The sequence below is a fragment of the Meleagris gallopavo genome, chromosome 7 (assembly GCF_000146605.3).
Source record: "Meleagris gallopavo isolate NT-WF06-2002-E0010 breed Aviagen turkey brand Nicholas breeding stock chromosome 7, Turkey_5.1, whole genome shotgun sequence".
Taxonomy (NCBI): Eukaryota; Metazoa; Chordata; class Aves; order Galliformes; family Phasianidae; genus Meleagris; species Meleagris gallopavo.
This window is the reverse complement of record NC_015017.2, coordinates 20,574,417-20,592,183: the sequence shown is the minus strand read 5'-3', so window position 1 is coordinate 20,592,183 and position 17,767 is coordinate 20,574,417. Positions and strand designations below refer to the sequence as shown.

The following is a 17,767-nucleotide window of genomic DNA, read 5'->3' as shown; positions in this document are numbered from 1 at the left end:
CTTGTTTCACTAACAGACATGCACAGCCACACAGAATCATTCCAACAAGAGGCTAGCAGTGGATAGCTAATGTTTTGGTGGGCTCTTTTCCTCCTGAATCAGGAGTATGTGGGGAAAAGAAAGGAAACAAACATTTTCATTCTTCTCCTGTATGAATAACTACTGCCCAGTGTTGCTAATCCCTATCTTAGGGAAAGATCTAATACTCTCTAAGGAGTGACAACACTGCAGTACCACGTATTTTGCAGTTACGTGCTTCTGCAGATCTGCTATACAGATTTGCACCGTGATTAAAATAAAAGGAATGAGCACACCATATGCATTGCACTAGTCAAAGTAATAAGAAAAAATAAGTTACCTCATGTCTGCATTTTAAATGCTGTATGCACTATCCTGCTGAAAGCCAAGAACATAATACTGCACAAAATAGTAATGTCACAAAAGGAAAGAGCCAAAAATTGGAAGGAAAGGAAAAACAGTCCTAGTAAAGTTAGTCTTTAGTGATACTAATGAAATTTTAAAAGCTTTTTTCCTCTCTCAAGTAACTCCAGATAAATAAGGCAATGCCTCATGTACTGAAAAAGCGTGTTAAATGAAGATATCATATAATTTTAGGTACGCACCGCAAAAGGAAACAAATTGAAACCATCAGAATACATGAAGATATAACTTCTTAAGAATAAACATCGTACAAAAGCTGCAGATCTAACAAATACTTAGCAAAATAATTTCATAAAACAAGAACCATATGCTATTCAGTAATAGTTCTGTTATTCATATTAGCAGAAGTAGGAAAATTTGATAAACAAACCATCTCCCATCTTAAGTGCAATAAAAAAAAAAAAAAGTTTAAGACCTTACCAGTTAGGGCAGAAACACTTGTTTCATCAAGTTTCATAGCAGTCTTATACCATTTTAAAGCTTCTTTCACTTTCCCTTGTAAAATCATTTGGTAGCCAAGCTCCGTAGCGAATTCTGCATTGTCAGAATCCAAATTAAATGCTCTTTCAACTAACGTTTGTGTGTGCTGAAGGATGAGTTGGTTCCGGCCACACTAAAAGGTAAGAACAATCTTAAAGTTTGAATTCTTTTTTTTTTTTCTTCCTCCAAATTCAGTTAGGAAAAAATAAAGGTATTTCAGATTTTAGAGTTTGCACATTTAATATTACTGCAACAGTGGAAAAAACCCATAACCTCACATAAGATTAATTGCAGTAACTCCATAAGAATTCAAACAGTAAAGTGTGCTGGGGTTCAAACAAGTACAGAATACCACATAAAGGAAAATTCCACACAGTTGATAGTTGCTTTGAATGCCTTCTTAAAAGGGTTCTGATAAGGATTAAAGAAGCTTTTCACTTCAAAGCTGTATGATGAAGCTTAACAAATCTTTGTCCTATTAAACATTCTATAAGATATTTGAGTATATTTTCATTGAAAACCTGTTTCTCATTTAAAAAGTAAGCAATAAAAACATTTTAGGAATGACATTGCTCAAGTATTTGAATTCACAATGTAAATGAATGCAAAACTTTACCAAATTGAGTTACCAAAGGCCATACAAGTTAACTTATTTAAATCTTTTGGAAAGCACTTATTAGAACACATTTTCTGGTACAAATGTTAAATAAAACAAACGATGTGTGGTTACTTGTCTGTTGCTTAAGAAAAAGAAAATATACTCACTGTTCTACTGAAAGCTAAAGCCATTTTATAGAGGAGCTGTGAATTACTTGGCTCCAACCTGTCCAATGCTTTAAGTAGGTCGCTCAGTCTTGTCGAAGCCTTAGAGAAAAATCAATGACATCACTGAAAGAATTAACAGATTAGGACCACTACATAATTTTCACCAAAAACATTTCACTGCATAGCAGTATTTTGAAATTTATATTCAGAGGTGTTCAGAGATAGACGTTAGATTGATTTCCTAAAAAACTGCAATTTCTAGAAAAATACATTGATTAGTAAAAGGAGAATATAATAGATTATTGTATATCCCCTAAATATTCTACAAAAAGTGAATAAATTTAGCTGAATCCCAGCTGGTGGAAGAGACCCACCAAGCAAGATCTGTACATCTTGCTAGGGCTTCAGTCCAATACAGACACAGTATATGAGGAGGAAGATAGAAAGCTTATTGTGAATGTGGGATCTAACCGCTAACAAAGGCTGCATTGTGCTCAGCTGTCCGCAACCAACAAGACTCACCTCACGTATATTGCCTTCCCTGCACAGAAAATGCAGGGCCTCCATTCTTGTGGCCTCTAAGTTGAGAGCATCTTTCTGCAATAGCCTAAAACCAAACAAAACATGCATTTAAAGAAGCCTAACCAGATTTTTTGATTCACAATCATTTTCAGCAAAAATAATTAATATTCTCTTCATTTTCAAAGCTTTGGTAAATCTATCACAGTGGTAAAAACAAAACATTTTTAATATATTGGTTATTATTACCCTGTTTTATTCACCTCATATGATAGAACTTGAATATGGATTTATATGGATTTAAGGCTCCTCCTTGTTTGATCGAATCCCAGTATTCAATAAAGTAATTAAAACTTCAGGTTCCTAAATTGAGCTGGTGTAAGTATGATGTTACCGTACGTGAAGCTACAAGAAAGCTCCAAATGTAAATGTTTTCATAGGACTTCTCCCATTTCAGTAACATCACCTTCGAACTTTTCTTTCCAGCTAAAATACCTCTAACAGAAATACCAAAAAGAAAAAAACAAAAAAAAACCAAGGTACAAGGGGAACAACCTTACAGAGTGTTGACATGAACAACTGCCATAACTTGTATCACACCATCACTTTAAATCACACTTCTCATATGAAATCACAGTTTCTGTCACGCCAGGTCTGCCTCAACAGAGACCCTCCCTCTTCCCTGCAGAATGGGTTCACGTGTAGCACCCACATACAATTGCAAGGCAAGGCTCTTACTGAAGTTCATTTTGTTTAATATACTTTACTTAAAACTGTTCTTTTTCCAAAGTATTCTTACAGTCTAAACATATAAAAAGCAGAATCAAGGTGTTAGTTCATACTCAACCTATGTGCTGTTTCAATTGCCTGTTCCCAGTCCTGCAAGGCTAGCTGTAGCTTCATTTTCTTTATGAAAGCAGGAAGGAAGTTTGGAAAGTTTGCAATTATCTGGTTCACTGTTTCCAGAGCTCCTGAATAATTCTGTCGGATCTCAAAATATTGTGTCTAATGGAAGGAAGAAAAATTACATCAAATCCTGTGCACTGACAGAAGTGGGAAGATACAGAATTTCCTTTCGTACAGAAACCATTTTTCAATATGCGTTTTACTTCAGCATCAGCTAGAATTATCATACAACAGAAATATGAAAAGACGAAGTGTAAAATACCGTGTGGGGTAAGCACCTCTATTTCAAGTTTAACTTTAGCACAGCATTGACAAGAAAAATGTTATATATAGCTTTAGAGCGGCATTGTTTTAGTAGCTTTTGACCACCTTTGTTGAAGCAGTTTAAACATTTCAGGATATTGAACATAACCAACAGATCGCACAACTTATTCAAAAGTTGAGATATGTGCCAAAATCTTCAGTCCCCATAGGACGCTGCTGTTGCCACACTTAACAATATTTAAGTACTTTGTACAGCACTCCAAATACAAGACTACATCAGAAGTAGTATCAGCTTAAGATGAGTTCCGCTGAGTAGAAATCAATTTAGGGCTCATGTCCTCAACTTTACTTCGAAGCTTAAAATTCACTTACTATATTCCAGGTGCTTGTGTGCATGTCACCTGATCTCATATTTTTGAGAGCCATAGTGCAAACATAAAAGTTACCACAGTTTCTTAAGTAACAGCAACAATTATCTGCCTAAAATCTAATTGCAATAACGCTTTTAAATGTACTGGTAATTGAACACATACACGTGTGTACCCAAATACTTTGTGCACTGCTGTGAGCTATAGTCTTCTATATTTCACACTCAAAACAAGCAATTGAATAATGACAACTTAGAAAAAGACAAAAACATTCACAGACAACCCCATTGCAGTGTTTTAACTACCATATATATATATATTTTTAATTATTATTATTATTTATTTATTTTAATTTTTGCTATGGCACACAGTAGTTCTATAATGTGGACAAGCATCTGCTGTGAAAAACTCCTCTGACCTGGACATTTTCAGATGGTACCAAAACTCATCTATTCATATGCAAGAAATGAATTCAAAGTTTTTTTCTTGTGCACATATTAAAAATCATACCTTGTGTTTACATTCAGACTGACTGCATTTCATCGTAGCCATCGTTTTTTACACCGGTGCCTATTGGGCCGTAAGGTGTCACTTGGAAGCTAATTTTACTCAAAGAAAAAACTCATCACTTGAACAGTTATCGCTTATTTACCACTGTGCTGCCTGTCCTTTTGTCTTCATCAGGACAGAAAGTGAGAATTCTTATGAACCCTGGCTACTCAGTACAATTAGCTACTATTTAAATCAGGCTGTTTCCAAATGAAATGCAAAAGTCAGCTATTTTTATTGTCCTAGAACTCTTTTGTTTGGTAACTTTTATATTCCTCAAATAATTGCGTAAGTGACTCACACTTAGTTTCTGCTAAAATCCACTAAAGGCTTTAAAAAAAAAAAATCTAGTCAACTGAACAAAAAGAATATGACTGAGCTGTATCTCCACTTCTTGCACATGCTCTAATCATTAGCAAGCTCTAATTATTAACAAAAAGTTGCAGTATCACAGAATCACAGAATCATAGGGTTGGAAGGGACCCCCAGAGATCATCGAGTCCTACCTCCCTGCCAAAGCAGGTTCCCTACACCAGGTCTCACAAGTAGGTGTCCAGGCGGGTCTTGACTATCTCCAGAGAAGGAGACTCCACAACCTCCCTGGGCAGCCTGTTCCAGCGCTACGTCACCCTCATCGTGAAGAAGTTCTTGCCTGCATTTGTGCAGAACTTCCTATGCTGCAGTTTCTGGCCGTTTCCCCTTGTCCTGTCTCCACACACTGCTGAAAAGAGACTGGCCTCGCCACTCTGTCCCCCACACCTTAGATACTTATAGACCTGGTTCAGGTCCCCTCTCAGTCGTCTTTTCTCAAGGCTAAACAGACCCAGTTCACTTAGTCTTTCTTCATAGGGGAGATGCTCCAGGCCCTTCACCATCTTTGTGGCCCTCCGCTGGAAACATTAACACATTTAGAAAGTGTTAAAATCAAAGTAAACGTACTTTACCAAGGAGAGCAAAAACATCATTCCCTTCCTGCAGTGCTTCATCAAAGTACTTCACAGCTTTTTTAATATGAGTTTCTTTCCCACAAGTGAGATCAAGCCATGCTTTCAGAATCAATCCCTGCAAAAAAACTTGTATACATTGGTGCTCTTATTAGCCAGTTAATTACAAAGAAGTATGCTATGCAGAACAATAAATGGAAAGAACCATACTATCAAATGAGACTTAAAGAGAGATCAAAGTCAGAAGCTTTTAATTAATAATCTAAAATATATGATTGAAATTGTAACCAGTACACAACTTAAAACATTAGTAATTCATTCATAAATTAATTCAAACTCAAATTAATCAAATAATGTAAGGATTAAATAATTTAAAGGATTAAAAGCAAAAATAGAGCAAATCTAGATTAACAAACTAAGCAGGATTAAAGATTCTTAAAACAGTATCTGTCAGTGTCTCTATAAACGCAGAAGATGTTGCTACATACAACAGTTACACAGATTTTATATTACATTCAGGTAAAGGCAAAACCTGTCTTTAACAACTGCTGAAACTGTTCCAACCCTTTGGGTTTTTGAATCTGTAGATTCAGAAGAGATGACACTCTCTCTACTGACATAATCAATTTTTTGTTGTTGCTTTGATACTGATCATGATAACAACTCCTAGCAAGAACAAAACTGACATAACCATAAATTACCTCCACTGGCCAATGCAGAACTTTGATTTACTAACTGACAATTAATATGTTCAAAAAAAGTCACTAGGAATTTTATTCATCCCTGTCAAATGCAATTACGATGTTAAAGTATTAAAACACAAAGTTCATCAAAGGAACATCAAAATACCATCAGTGTAGTAAGCCTAGCTTCATAGTACATACATAGTCCTCTTACTACTTTATGCAGAAAAAAAAGGCTACCTCTTTATCACCACTAGAAACTTTGATCACCCTATCAACATATTCCCGGGCCTTGTCTTCACGACCAAGATGCCACAAAAATAAGCCAGCGAAATAAAGAGCCTGTTGTCCTGCTGTTTTTCGTTGCTCCTTCAGTTTTGTATCCAACTCTAGAATAGCATCCCGATCTGAAAAGACAAATGTCAAATATTTTCTTTTGCCCACATTAATTTCTGTTCCTTTATTTCAGAAAGTACTGAAATACATGATCTTAAAGCATTAGTCAATGGAGACAGAAATAAGAGCAGAGTCATTAATCAGAGCTATTTCACTCGTTCATTCAACATTCACCAAGGTAACTTGAAATATATTAATGGCCTGGCTTTCATGACTTATTAATAAACTTGCAGTTTTACTCAGAAGGACTGATACCGGACAGACAATAGGAAATAAGAATTGAAAGCAACCTGATTTTAATCTCTTCCTCCATAAAATATTTTTCACCTTGGCAGGTAAATGATTTTTTCAGTGTTTAAAATTTAGACTTCACTCTTCACAGCTTTGTATTTTGATATTTTTATTTACAGTCCTGATAAATTTCTAAGTACAAGATATTATGTTAAAAGCAAAGTTGGGGTATATCCTTTAAAGTTACGCAGAATTCATCTACAACTCTCAAGTCTTCACATACGGCTGTTAAAAACATAAGCCATTATCGTTTTAACGAGGATACCTGGATTAGGGCTCTTTTTATGGGCATAGATCAGTGCCATCATTGCACAAAGTGACACCTCCTGTCTGTTCTTAATGGATTCCAGTTGTCGAATACCCTCTTGGATATCACCTAGTGATAGCAAGAACGAAATAAGCTGCAAAGCCTTTGAGAGAACAAAGAAGATCAGTATCAAAAACTCCTGACTCAATTTTTTTTCTGTGCTTTTCCCAACTCTTTTGAAATATCTTTCCTCATCAATTACGTTAATTTTTAGCTGTTTGTGCACACTTTTCAAACAAACACAAGGAACGAAAAAGCATTTCAGCGCAAAGAACATGAAAGAAGTTATGTGTTAGATCACCCAGCCTGAAATATGGCTTCTGCTAATCAAACTTGTAAAAGTACCCAACGAGTACCAGCCCCCAGCTCCCCACGTGCAGATGGGTACAATGTTAGGCACAGCTGCACTGAAACCAACCAATTCTTGTGACACAAAGCACTGGGTACACGACTAGGTTCCAGATTACCTCCAAGGAAACTATTTGCCTGACTGATGCCCACAAAGTTACTGAGGAACACAGACCCACACCTCTCTCCAGCACCGCGCGCTTCATAGCTGCCTCATTCGAACAGGAGGGTGGGAGGACTCATTAAGTACCACACGCGGAGCACCCACGGCCCGAGCGTCGCCACAGCAGGCAGGCGGCGCTCCGAGTTACCTGTGCGCAGCGCGCCGTACGCCCGGTAGAAATGGAACACCGGGTCGCTGCCCAGCCGGCCCAGCGCCTCCTCCGCCGCGGCCCGAACGTGGTGAAAGTAGCATTCCTGACAGTAGTAATTGAGCAGGGCCTGCGAGAGAGACGAACTCGATTCGCTCACGCAAACGCTTCACCCGCGGCCGGCCCCGTTTGGCGCCACCCGACGCGCGCGCCCCCTGCCCTCAGCACCTTCCCGGCCCCAGCACCCGCTGCACGCACCCGCTGCACCGCTGCGTCCATCGCCTCCGCCGTTGCTAGCCAACGCCACCAGAGCGAGGCCGCCGGAAGGGGCGGGAAAGAACCCAGCGGCGCTGCCATTGGCTAGCTGGCAGGAGCGCGCCCTACCATTGGCTCCAAGAGAAAAGAGGCGGGAGAAACACAGGAAGAAAAACTGTGCAAGCGCCGGAACAAGCCGGACTCTCAGGGGAGAGGGGCGGGAACGACTTCACGAGAGGCTGTTACCATTGGCTGTGAGGCCGGGGAGGGCGGGTTTGAACAAGCCCCGGTGGGGGGGTCCCTGTCACTGGGCTGCGCCGTGCCCGCCTCTTCCCGTGGCGCGTCAAGGCCCGCGGGGTCTCGGTGCGCGTAGTGCCGTCCTGTCGGCTGCATCAGCCGCCCAGCCCCGGCCCTGCAGGCGCAGCCTCCTCCAGCTTGCCTACTGGAGCCGCCAGTGCTGGTGAACTCGGAATTCTAAATGGCTGGCTGTAACATTTGTTCTGACATAAGACTGCCTCATGCTCCAGTTATGTTGTTGTATACCACAATATTGAGCACTTTAGGCTCTGTAAAGCTCTCCAGCAATGAAATACCAATGTAATGAAATCAAATACAGAAAGTTATCTCTCTTTTTTTCCTGATTTCTTCCATTCAAGTGAATTAGAGTTGGAAGAGTTTAGTAAAAATCATGTTTTCCATTTGGACTGAAGGCACTGTCCATTGTGTCCAGGCATCAGCAACAATTCTTGCTGAATGGCTTTGCTTTAGGAGGGATGTGCTGTCCCTCCGACACATAAGCAAAGCATTCTCTAGAAGATCCAACAGTAATGACATGTAATAAAAGGAGCAAACCAGTCAGAGAATCTGAGAATGCAATCAAAGAATCGCTAAGGTTGGAAAAGACCACTAAGTTCATCTCGTCCATCCCCAATCCATCTCGCCATGCCCACTAACCACATCCCTCAGTGCCAAATCCCTTCAGTTCTTGAACACCTCCAAGGACGGTGACCCCTCTGCTTCCCTGTGGAGCCCATTCCAACACCTCACCACTCTTTCTGAGAAGAAATTTTCCCTAATATCCAACCTGAGCCTCCTGGTGCAAATTAAGGATTTTACCTCTTATCCAGTCACTGTTACTTGGGAGGAGAGGCTGACCCCCACCTTGCTACAACCTCCTTTCAGGCAGTTGCAGAGAGAGATAAGGTGAGTATCCTCCTCCCCTGACAGAACAATTTCAACAAATATCCCCCGATTCTTTTCCTCCGCACAGCTCTCCAGCCACTCTGCCCCAAGCCTGTAGCAACGCATGAAGTAGGTATGACTAATTCAGTGTTGGATTGAATAAGTAGGTGAAGCTGATTTTCTGAACCGAGACTGCTTTGAGTAAGCTTTTCTAATGAATCCAGCCCATATGGCTCTACCCCATAGTTCACATCTTATAAAGTCCTAAGTTGCTAAGGAAGTATTATGTAAGAATAATTTTTTTCCTTATCCAGGATGATCCTTCAAAGAAATCTCCTAAAAAATTTCAAGGTACTCTACCTGTACTGAAGCAACATTTCAGCTTCTTTGATATTGAAAACCTGAAATAGGTAGGAGAAACAATTATTTTTGTTTTCCTATTACCTGTAAACTGAAATGAAAGTGACATAATTCTCATCTGTCTTAAAAGTTACCTCTTTGAGAAAACCAAAGTTTTAAAACCTGTAGGTAGAACATTAAATAATATTCAGTTTACTACCTGTGAGCCTCCTAGGCACATTCAGGACAGCTGTAATACTTGTCCGTTGAGGACTCCCATGCAGGAAGTGGCTCATGGAGTTACTCTGTGCAGTACTGTAGAAACACAGAATCATCATGCTCAGTATTTGACATGCATTAATTAGAAATTTTAAAAAGCATACTGTTTTTAAACTAATGTCAGATAATAACGACAAAAGAAGCATACAATAAAAAATGTAATCTTTATTATTTCGGCACATTAATAATGTTATTTAGCTTCACTTAGGGTAATAGTAGCATTTTCCTGCATGCAGTTCACTAATATAGTATTTGCCAATAATTTTAATAAAAGTAATCTATATTTAATTTTCCTGTGTAAGGAACATAAAATGTCCTGATGTGTTTGATTATATGGTTCTGCTACTTTCTCTCTGTGAAAAAAATATCGTGGACCCATGATAACATTTAGAACTGCACTATAAATAATTTTTTTTTAAAAAGTATGTAAACATGAGAAAAAAACTAAGGATTCTGCAAAAGGAAGAGTGTATTTGAAAATTTGTTACACAGGCACTGCTTAAACATTCAATTAACACTTTACATCTTTTTCCAACTTCAAAAAAAAAAAACAACAAATAACTAGAGTTTTAGAAGCAAATTATGAACTTATTTTGCATAAAGAATTGACATGTTTGCAAATATAGTAAAAAAATAAGACCTACAGCTATCTGTTCTTTTAGTCATAGCATGTTCTCTGGAGTACTTCTGTGAAAAAGTGTTGCAGACAGAAAGTAAAAAGAAATGGTGTGGAGTCAACCTGAAGATAAAATTCAGTTCTTGTTGTATGTACATAATGCTGAAAAAGAAAATAAAATGATTTTTACAGTATTTATATTTGCTTATAAAATTCTAACATTATTTTCAACAGGTCTAGTAGTTTTCAACATCTGTACAGTTTGGATATACACTATATGCTTTTCACTGAAAATTCAAAAATGTAAATAAAATAAGCTCCTAAATAGCTGCAAAATATTGCTTAATGGTATGGAGGTATGAGGTCTTGTTGAATAGTTTACTTCATTTAGCTCTGATGTATGGCTTCCCATTTTTAAGAATCCTGGACAGTCAAAGGAACAGCAGCATAGGCAATATAAACATGCATTGGTAGCATCCAAACTATCTATAATGGTAGATAATACATAATTTTACCTGTTGAAAGCTTGCACATTACACTTATTGTGGTACATATTTGATGCAATAAATGTGCTCAGGTCATTATCTGTTTGCTCAAACATGCACCACAGGTTAAAAATTACTATTTACATAGCAGAGGGCTTTTCATTAACATACAACATCAACCTTACCAAGAGCTGAAGATGGCTAAACAATACTGCAGGATAAAGCAGAACAACATTATTAAGGGCTCTTTCTGATCAATTTGGCAGTTTGGGCAGGTTCATTTAGTGTTTTTATGCAGAAAGACATTTGACAAAGACAGAATCTGTGACTCCAGACCCAGAAAGAAATCTATACTTTCTGAAACTTAATGGTCTGTGCTAAATAAATAAATAAATAAATAAACAAACAAACAAACATCTGCTTTTACTGTTTTTGTGAGTTACAGGGGACTTTACAGGCATACCAGTACTGGTTCGGACGCGATACAACATGAATACATTAATTAAGCACCTCAGAATTTATTATTCCTTTCCAGAAACACTGAGCTAAAATCAGTTGTTCTTTGTGACTTAATGTTATTTTCATGCATGGTCTATAAGTGCAGCATGCCTTCATGCAAATCATTTCTGTGTGTATATTAGTCGCATAGTAGAACACCTGGCTCTTATACCTGTAAAGTAGTGCTTGACCCCCTTTCCCAACAGAAGACCCATTTACAAAAATAGTTACATGTAACAAACAACATATGAATAAAAAAAAGATAAATCCACCAACACAGATCTGTAAAAATATGATGTATGTGGCAGTTGAAATGCAAACAGTGGATAGAGTTATTGTATTGTTTCACGCTAAACACACAACTAGAACTTGGTTTGCACTCCTTAGCTGGTCCCTACAGCCTGAGTAGCCATTTTTTCTCTCCTTTTCAGCAGTGTCAGCTGGTAGTGAGAACAGTTAAATCCTGTCAAGGTTGTTTCCCCATGTCACAGTCACAGTTACTGACGAGGGGTCGCTGTCTTTTAATAGGCACTGACCTTTAACGTATAGTATGTTTGTAAAAATTGTCAGTTTGGCATAGACCTCCAGCAGGAGTCCTGTTGACACAAACACATGACCTTTGCAGGCTATGAACTACTTTGCACATAGATGATTTTGCTTGCTATTTATTTCTGAACATCTTTGTCTTCCTTTTCGTGCTTTTCTTTGACTGCCCTTGTTACACGATCATAAGAAGGTGGACAAACTGCTGTTGATGCAGTTATATCAGTCTTCTCTGTAAATGAGTTTTCATTTAACTTGTCCATAAGGATTTCATCTTTAATGCCCAGACCAGCCCCTCCTTCAGTTTTGTTTTTGTTATAGATAAAGGAGGCTTGTTTTACTGTTCGTTTTAATAGGTGGCGTCTAAAAGCACGTTGAATAATGACAGCAGATACTTCTTCTTGTTTTCTTTTTAACGTTGTTGTAATTGGTTCATAGGAAGCTTTAGAAGGGTTTGATGCCATAAATCGGTCTTCCATCTGTATTCTGAGAGCATCCATCTCCCCACTTTCTCCTAGCACACGCTTTGTGAAAGCAAACAAGATGTCAAGGCAGTGAATTCTGTCACCGCTTACCATGGGCAGATCCATTGCAATCAGCTGGACTTTGTTTGGTTTGGGAAGGTGAAGAGGAGGCTCAAGAGCTGCTGCAAAATCAGACAATTTCTCAAATTCCATGAATTGCGTTGCATCTGGATCGAACTTCTCCCAGACTTCATAGAACATCTCAAAGTCATCCTCGCTCAAGGGCTCAGCGCTTTCTTCAGTAGCAACACCGAAATTCTCCAGAATGACAGCAATGTACATGTTCACCACCACCAGAAAAGATATGATGATGTAGCTGACAAAGAAGAAAATCCCAACCGAAGGGTTGCCACAGTCACCTTTAACAGAGCTCCCTGGGTGAGCTTTGTTAGGGTCACAGTCCGGCTCCCCACTGTTAAGAATTGGGGCTAACAAGCCATCCCAGCCAGCAGATGTGGTAATTTGAAATAGGCAGATCATGCTGTTGCCAAATGTTTCAAAGTTGAACATGTCATCAATTCCAGCTTCCCTCTTGACGTAGGCAAAGTTGGACATGCCAAATATCGCATAGATAAACATGACCAAGAAGAGCAGCAGGCCAATGTTGAACAAAGCAGGAAGAGACATCATCAGAGCAAAAAGCAGAGTGCGGATTCCCTTTGCGCCTTTAATGAGACGCAGGATGCGACCTATTCTGGCAAGTCGGATGACTCGGAACAAAGTAGGGGACACAAAATATTTCTCAATCATCTCAGCTAAGAACATACCTAAAATAGGAGGAAAAATAAACAAGAATATATTACCACACTCTCCATATTATAGTGATAATTTTAGAAAAATAGTTTTAAAATTGATGTTCTGTGCAGCAATTAAAAATATTCTGTAGATTGCACCTGCATAATTTCTTTTTACCAGTTATAGTTAATATTTACAAGTGCAATGTATTTTGAATGATTACAACAATTATGATGATAAGGTAAATTATTAGATAAAATGAGAACATGCAAGACTTACTTAGAAGCCTTGGAATAGCAAAAGCCAGCCATATAATACTACTGAGTAAAAGTTCAATTTATATTCATTTTACCCTCTTTATAGGTTAATAAATGAAACTTACCTACTATTGAGAGAATGACAACGACAAAATCAAAAATATTCCAGCCTATAGTGAAATAATAATGGCGGAGTGAAATTAATTTCAGGACACATTCTCCAGTGAAAAGGACAATGAACACCAAGTTTATCCAGTATAAAATATTTTCCATTTCTTTACTTTGGTCATCAGTTTCTACCATCATGGTGACCATGTTAAGACAAATAAGAATCATGATGCTAATGTCGAATACTTGCTGTGTCACAAAATCAAAGACCATGCCTTGAAACTTGTTCTGAGAAGGAAAACGAAAAAGCAAAACATCCATTACAGACTGTAATTATTTTTTCTTTTCTTATTAGAAGAAAACAGAAAAATATATGTAGTAAAACCAATAAGGCTTCCATAAAAATATATCTAGCAAATGTAAATAGATTAATCAAAGTGAATAAAACAGATTAGTTCAGCCTGTTTTTTAGTTTTTCTGTATTTTTTGTATGCTACCTAGCATAATCATGACATGTTGGATTTTGAATTCATCATTATCTCTTTTTCCATGCAAGCTTTTGCCTCATACACTTTCTGTTTTGTGAAATGAATAAAATTGAGTGCTTACAGAAAAACATAGAATGAGATTGTGTGATTAAAGACAGTCCCTTAAGCATAGACATGAAAATGGATTCGTGGAAATCATGTAATCAGTTTCACTTCTGTATTACAACTTTGGAGTGTTTGACTTCACTATCTTTGCATTCCTTTTAAAACAATCTCAAGTAATTGAATGGGAAATCATTAAGCTTTGACCAAACAACTAATCATTGCTTTTTATTCTGAACATTTTTGCTTGAAATTTTCAGGAAACATAACACAGCAAATCCAGAAAATGAAGAAAAAAGAAAAAATATCACCAAATAGTTTTTCTAAGTATAAGGATTTTATAATGTATTATGACTGATAGATGATAAGCCAAGAGAATGGTAGGTAACTTTAAATACAGTTTTTGAAAGAAGATATGTTGCTTATAGTTTGCTGAGCAGCATACGCATTTTCCATTTTTGCTGACTGATAAATCAGTTGATGATAATTTGTAAATGAGTCTCTCTCTATACTGATAAAAAATGAGCTCTTCATAAGAAGCTATTAGCCTGATGTATAGAAATAATTTTACCCCTGGTCTTGGTATAGGCTTTTGTGGTTTTTTGGATCCCAATTTTTTCATTGCATTGTAGTATTTCTTCTGCTCTTCTGTCATAAATATGTCTTGACCTCCAAAGTAAAACATGAAATCAAAGCTGGTTACAATCAAATTTATATGCAGTGTCGAAAAAGCTTTTAAAGTGAAATGTGATTAACACATTTTTTTATTATATATGTGTTACTGTGATTGTCTTGTTAAAATGCACCAAATACTCTAGGAGAAATGACAGTCGATTCAGTGAGAAAACTGATGTTTGTTACCTTATACTATTCTCTGCTAACCTTTTTCCATGTGAACATGTAACATCTTCAGAGAATTCAGAGGTTGTTAGGCAGCATGGATATCTTCTAGAATCGGCATGGATTACTGGCATTTTTATGTTAGAATCAACAGAAAGTTAAAAGAGAATGGAATGGCCAGCTTCAATGACTTGAGAAAACTAACTTCCATACTAAGCTATACTTGGTGAAGTAGCAATCAGACAAAAGTTTCTGATAATTCAATTCTATTATTGATGAAAAATGGTAAGGAGAATTTGTGCTAGTAAACATTGTGCATGCAAGTTTGTTTCTTTTTCCAGAAAATTCAAATGGCACAAATATTTTCAAAGACAGATGATGTTCATTAGTGTGATGTTTGATCTCTTAGTTATCAAATCTCAGTTTCTGCAATATAAGCATTTATCTGATAAGTTAGTTTTAAGGACAAGCAGCTGACAGTCAGACTATCCGTGTCAGTGAGATTCACAGTTGCACTATGAAAGAAAAACAGGCATCTTTGTAACCTACAGTGGCTACAAATCACTATTCAATTCAGTGCTACAGAATAGAATTTGGGAGAGCCATTAAATACTATCATCATTAAAACAGCATTTGTAGGAGACCATCAGTGTAATGCTTTATTTGTCATAATCAAGTAGCTTTTTGTGCTGATAAAATCACTCCAAATAAAGAAAAAATGAAGAATTATGAGTGCTTTAATGTACAGGAGTATGTCAGGGAATTGATTCTGTAACACTATTTTATTAATTTATGCATGGAAAAGCAGATGATTTGAGGAAGATTAAACTGAACATTGAAAACAGAAAGGAGAAAGGTGTGTACTGTACACTACAGTGTAAAATCTTATGAAGTTAATGTATGCAACATCTGGGTAAGATTTTATATTATAGTATTCTTCAGCTTTTCAGTTTTGATACATTCCATATATCATGCACTTATAAGAAGGTACTATTTTGCAATATCTTTAGAAGAGGAGTGAAACGATACTTATCTTCTTTTTCTGCTGATTGAAGTTATCAATGATGACACCAATGAACAGATTCAGGGTGAAAAAAGACCCAAAAATGATAAAGATAACAAAATATAAATACATGTACAAATTGTCTTCATACTTGGGTTGCTGTAACACCTGAGGAAAAAATATGAAATATCATTCTTAAGATTTCATATGAAAATTTCAACTGAACAAGTAGCAGTCTTGGACAAAATATCTTTTATTTCCTTGTCACTTATATCAATATATTTTTGTCCATTCCATCTATTACTGTCAGCATCTATAGTTTGCATTCAAATTTTTTACAATAATTTGCCACAGCAGAATCTCACATTAGCTCATTTGATTCTGTTTCATCCTCCTGTATGCATATTATTCACTTTTGGAAGATATATAAAGATACATTTGTTGATAGACATGCGTCAAGGATAAAATGTACTTATACTAATGTATAATACTACTATATTAATGTACTAATATTTTCAGTACTTACCTCTCTCGAGTCAATAGCTGCATACATAATATCCATCCAGCCTTTAAATGTAGCCTGTAAACAGTACACACCTATTTAAGAATATAACTTTAAGACAATTCATATAACTATTTCCAGCAACTGAATACAGCACCAGGCATTATTAGCATAATATATGTAAGATTTATCCACAATTTTGTATTTTGGCTTTCTTTAGAGCTGCTTGTAAGATGCAATGTTGTGTACCCCGTTTGTCTCTATATAAGCATATTAAGCAGAATATGTAATTAACTAATTTCTAATTATTTATCACAAGAATGCAGTGTCATTTTAGTAGATTAAATGCGTATTAAAGCCATATCAGTGTCTTTGTAACTCAGGTGCCACCAGTGACTACTGATGTCATCAGAAGGGATGACATCAAGGGAACCAAAGATTTGATTAGGTCAGAAAAGATAAACACTGTAGTATCAAGGAGAATTTTGATTTGTATCTAGTCTAAAAGATTTTATCTGACTTAGTGATTCTATATTCATTCTAAATGCATTATGTTTTACAGAGGCTATAATGCTCAACTATGTTTTAGGATGATCTTGTAAAAACAGAATTTGCTTTTTGTGCTTCAAATATTTAATTAGTGAACTTTTACAGCTGTTGACTCTAATCCATATGTGTAATGTTCTGTTTGACAATGAGGTGCAGATTGCCTCATCTACATGGTAGAAAGACAAACTCATTTTCTCTATTGTAGCAATTAGTTACTCTTTTGAAACAGTCATGGACTAGGCAGCCTTTCCAAGTAGCAATCATTCAGTCACGGACAGAATGAAAGCAACAACTGAGAGCGTTTTTGGTGATTTAATCCTCATTACAATTTTACTAAAGAAGGCTGTAGATCTTAGGTTCATTCATATTCCTTGTCATAGAGATTAGTCATAGAAACAAGTCAGGATGGGAACATTATTCGTCTATGGTTATTGCTGTATCTCCAACATCTTGAAGTTTAATTCCTATCAGAGGTATCAAAAAAGCTTTGCTTATGCATCATACAAAGCAGCTGGTATCATCCTGCAATGGATTTTAAATGAAAAGGAATCATTTTATTTTGAAAAGAGTTGCCTTATACTTTTGAAACAGTGGAATACTAGAAAGGAGCAAATCCATTTTGCAATGACCTCCACATTTGGAGCCAATGACAAAAAAAAAAAAAAAAAAAAAAGAAGTGATTCAGGCAACTTAGAGTGCAATTGTGAAATCAAAATACAGTGTTAGAGGACAAAAATATCACAAAAAATTTTGAAACAAGTAGAATTGAAGAGATAGATGGATGAATTTAAAGTCCTTGTGGAATACTTGAACTGCAAGGGATTTATTTTATTTATTTAATTCCTGATAGAGGTTTAAATCGCTCTCAAAGACTTTCAAGGATGGAAACT

General features: G+C 36.8%; 2 protein-coding genes across 3 annotated transcripts in view; both read right to left on the bottom strand.

Moving 5' to 3' along the window:
* The window catches only part of TTC21B (tetratricopeptide repeat domain 21B), a 31,635-nt gene extending 23,691 nt beyond the window's left edge, over positions 1-7,944 (bottom strand). For both annotated transcript variants that reach the window (XM_010713689.3, XM_019617147.1), the window contains exons 1-9: positions 7,831-7,944; positions 7,573-7,702; positions 6,872-6,982; positions 6,160-6,326; positions 5,232-5,354; positions 3,053-3,210; positions 2,209-2,293; positions 1,687-1,785; positions 862-1,054 (exon numbers count right to left, since the gene is read on the bottom strand). In XM_010713689.3, the coding sequence (XP_010711991.2) occupies positions 862-1,054; positions 1,687-1,785; positions 2,209-2,293; positions 3,053-3,210; positions 5,232-5,354; positions 6,160-6,326; positions 6,872-6,982; positions 7,573-7,702; positions 7,831-7,929 (1,165 nt within the window). In that variant the 5' untranslated portion in view covers positions 7,930-7,944. The remainder of the gene's footprint in view (positions 1-861; positions 1,055-1,686; positions 1,786-2,208; positions 2,294-3,052; positions 3,211-5,231; positions 5,355-6,159; positions 6,327-6,871; positions 6,983-7,572; positions 7,703-7,830) is intronic.
* Positions 7,945-9,775: 1,831 nt separating this feature from the next.
* Positions 9,776-17,767, bottom strand: part of LOC100546506 (sodium channel protein type 2 subunit alpha) — a 276,701-nt gene continuing 268,709 nt past the window's right edge. Inside the window, exons 24-28 of the mRNA XM_010713686.2 lie at positions 16,353-16,406; positions 15,857-15,994; positions 14,555-14,659; positions 13,411-13,681; positions 9,776-13,060 (exon numbers count right to left, since the gene is read on the bottom strand). Of these exons, the coding sequence (XP_010711988.1) occupies positions 11,892-13,060; positions 13,411-13,681; positions 14,555-14,659; positions 15,857-15,994; positions 16,353-16,406 (1,737 nt within the window). The 3' untranslated portion in view covers positions 9,776-11,891. The remainder of the gene's footprint in view (positions 13,061-13,410; positions 13,682-14,554; positions 14,660-15,856; positions 15,995-16,352; positions 16,407-17,767) is intronic.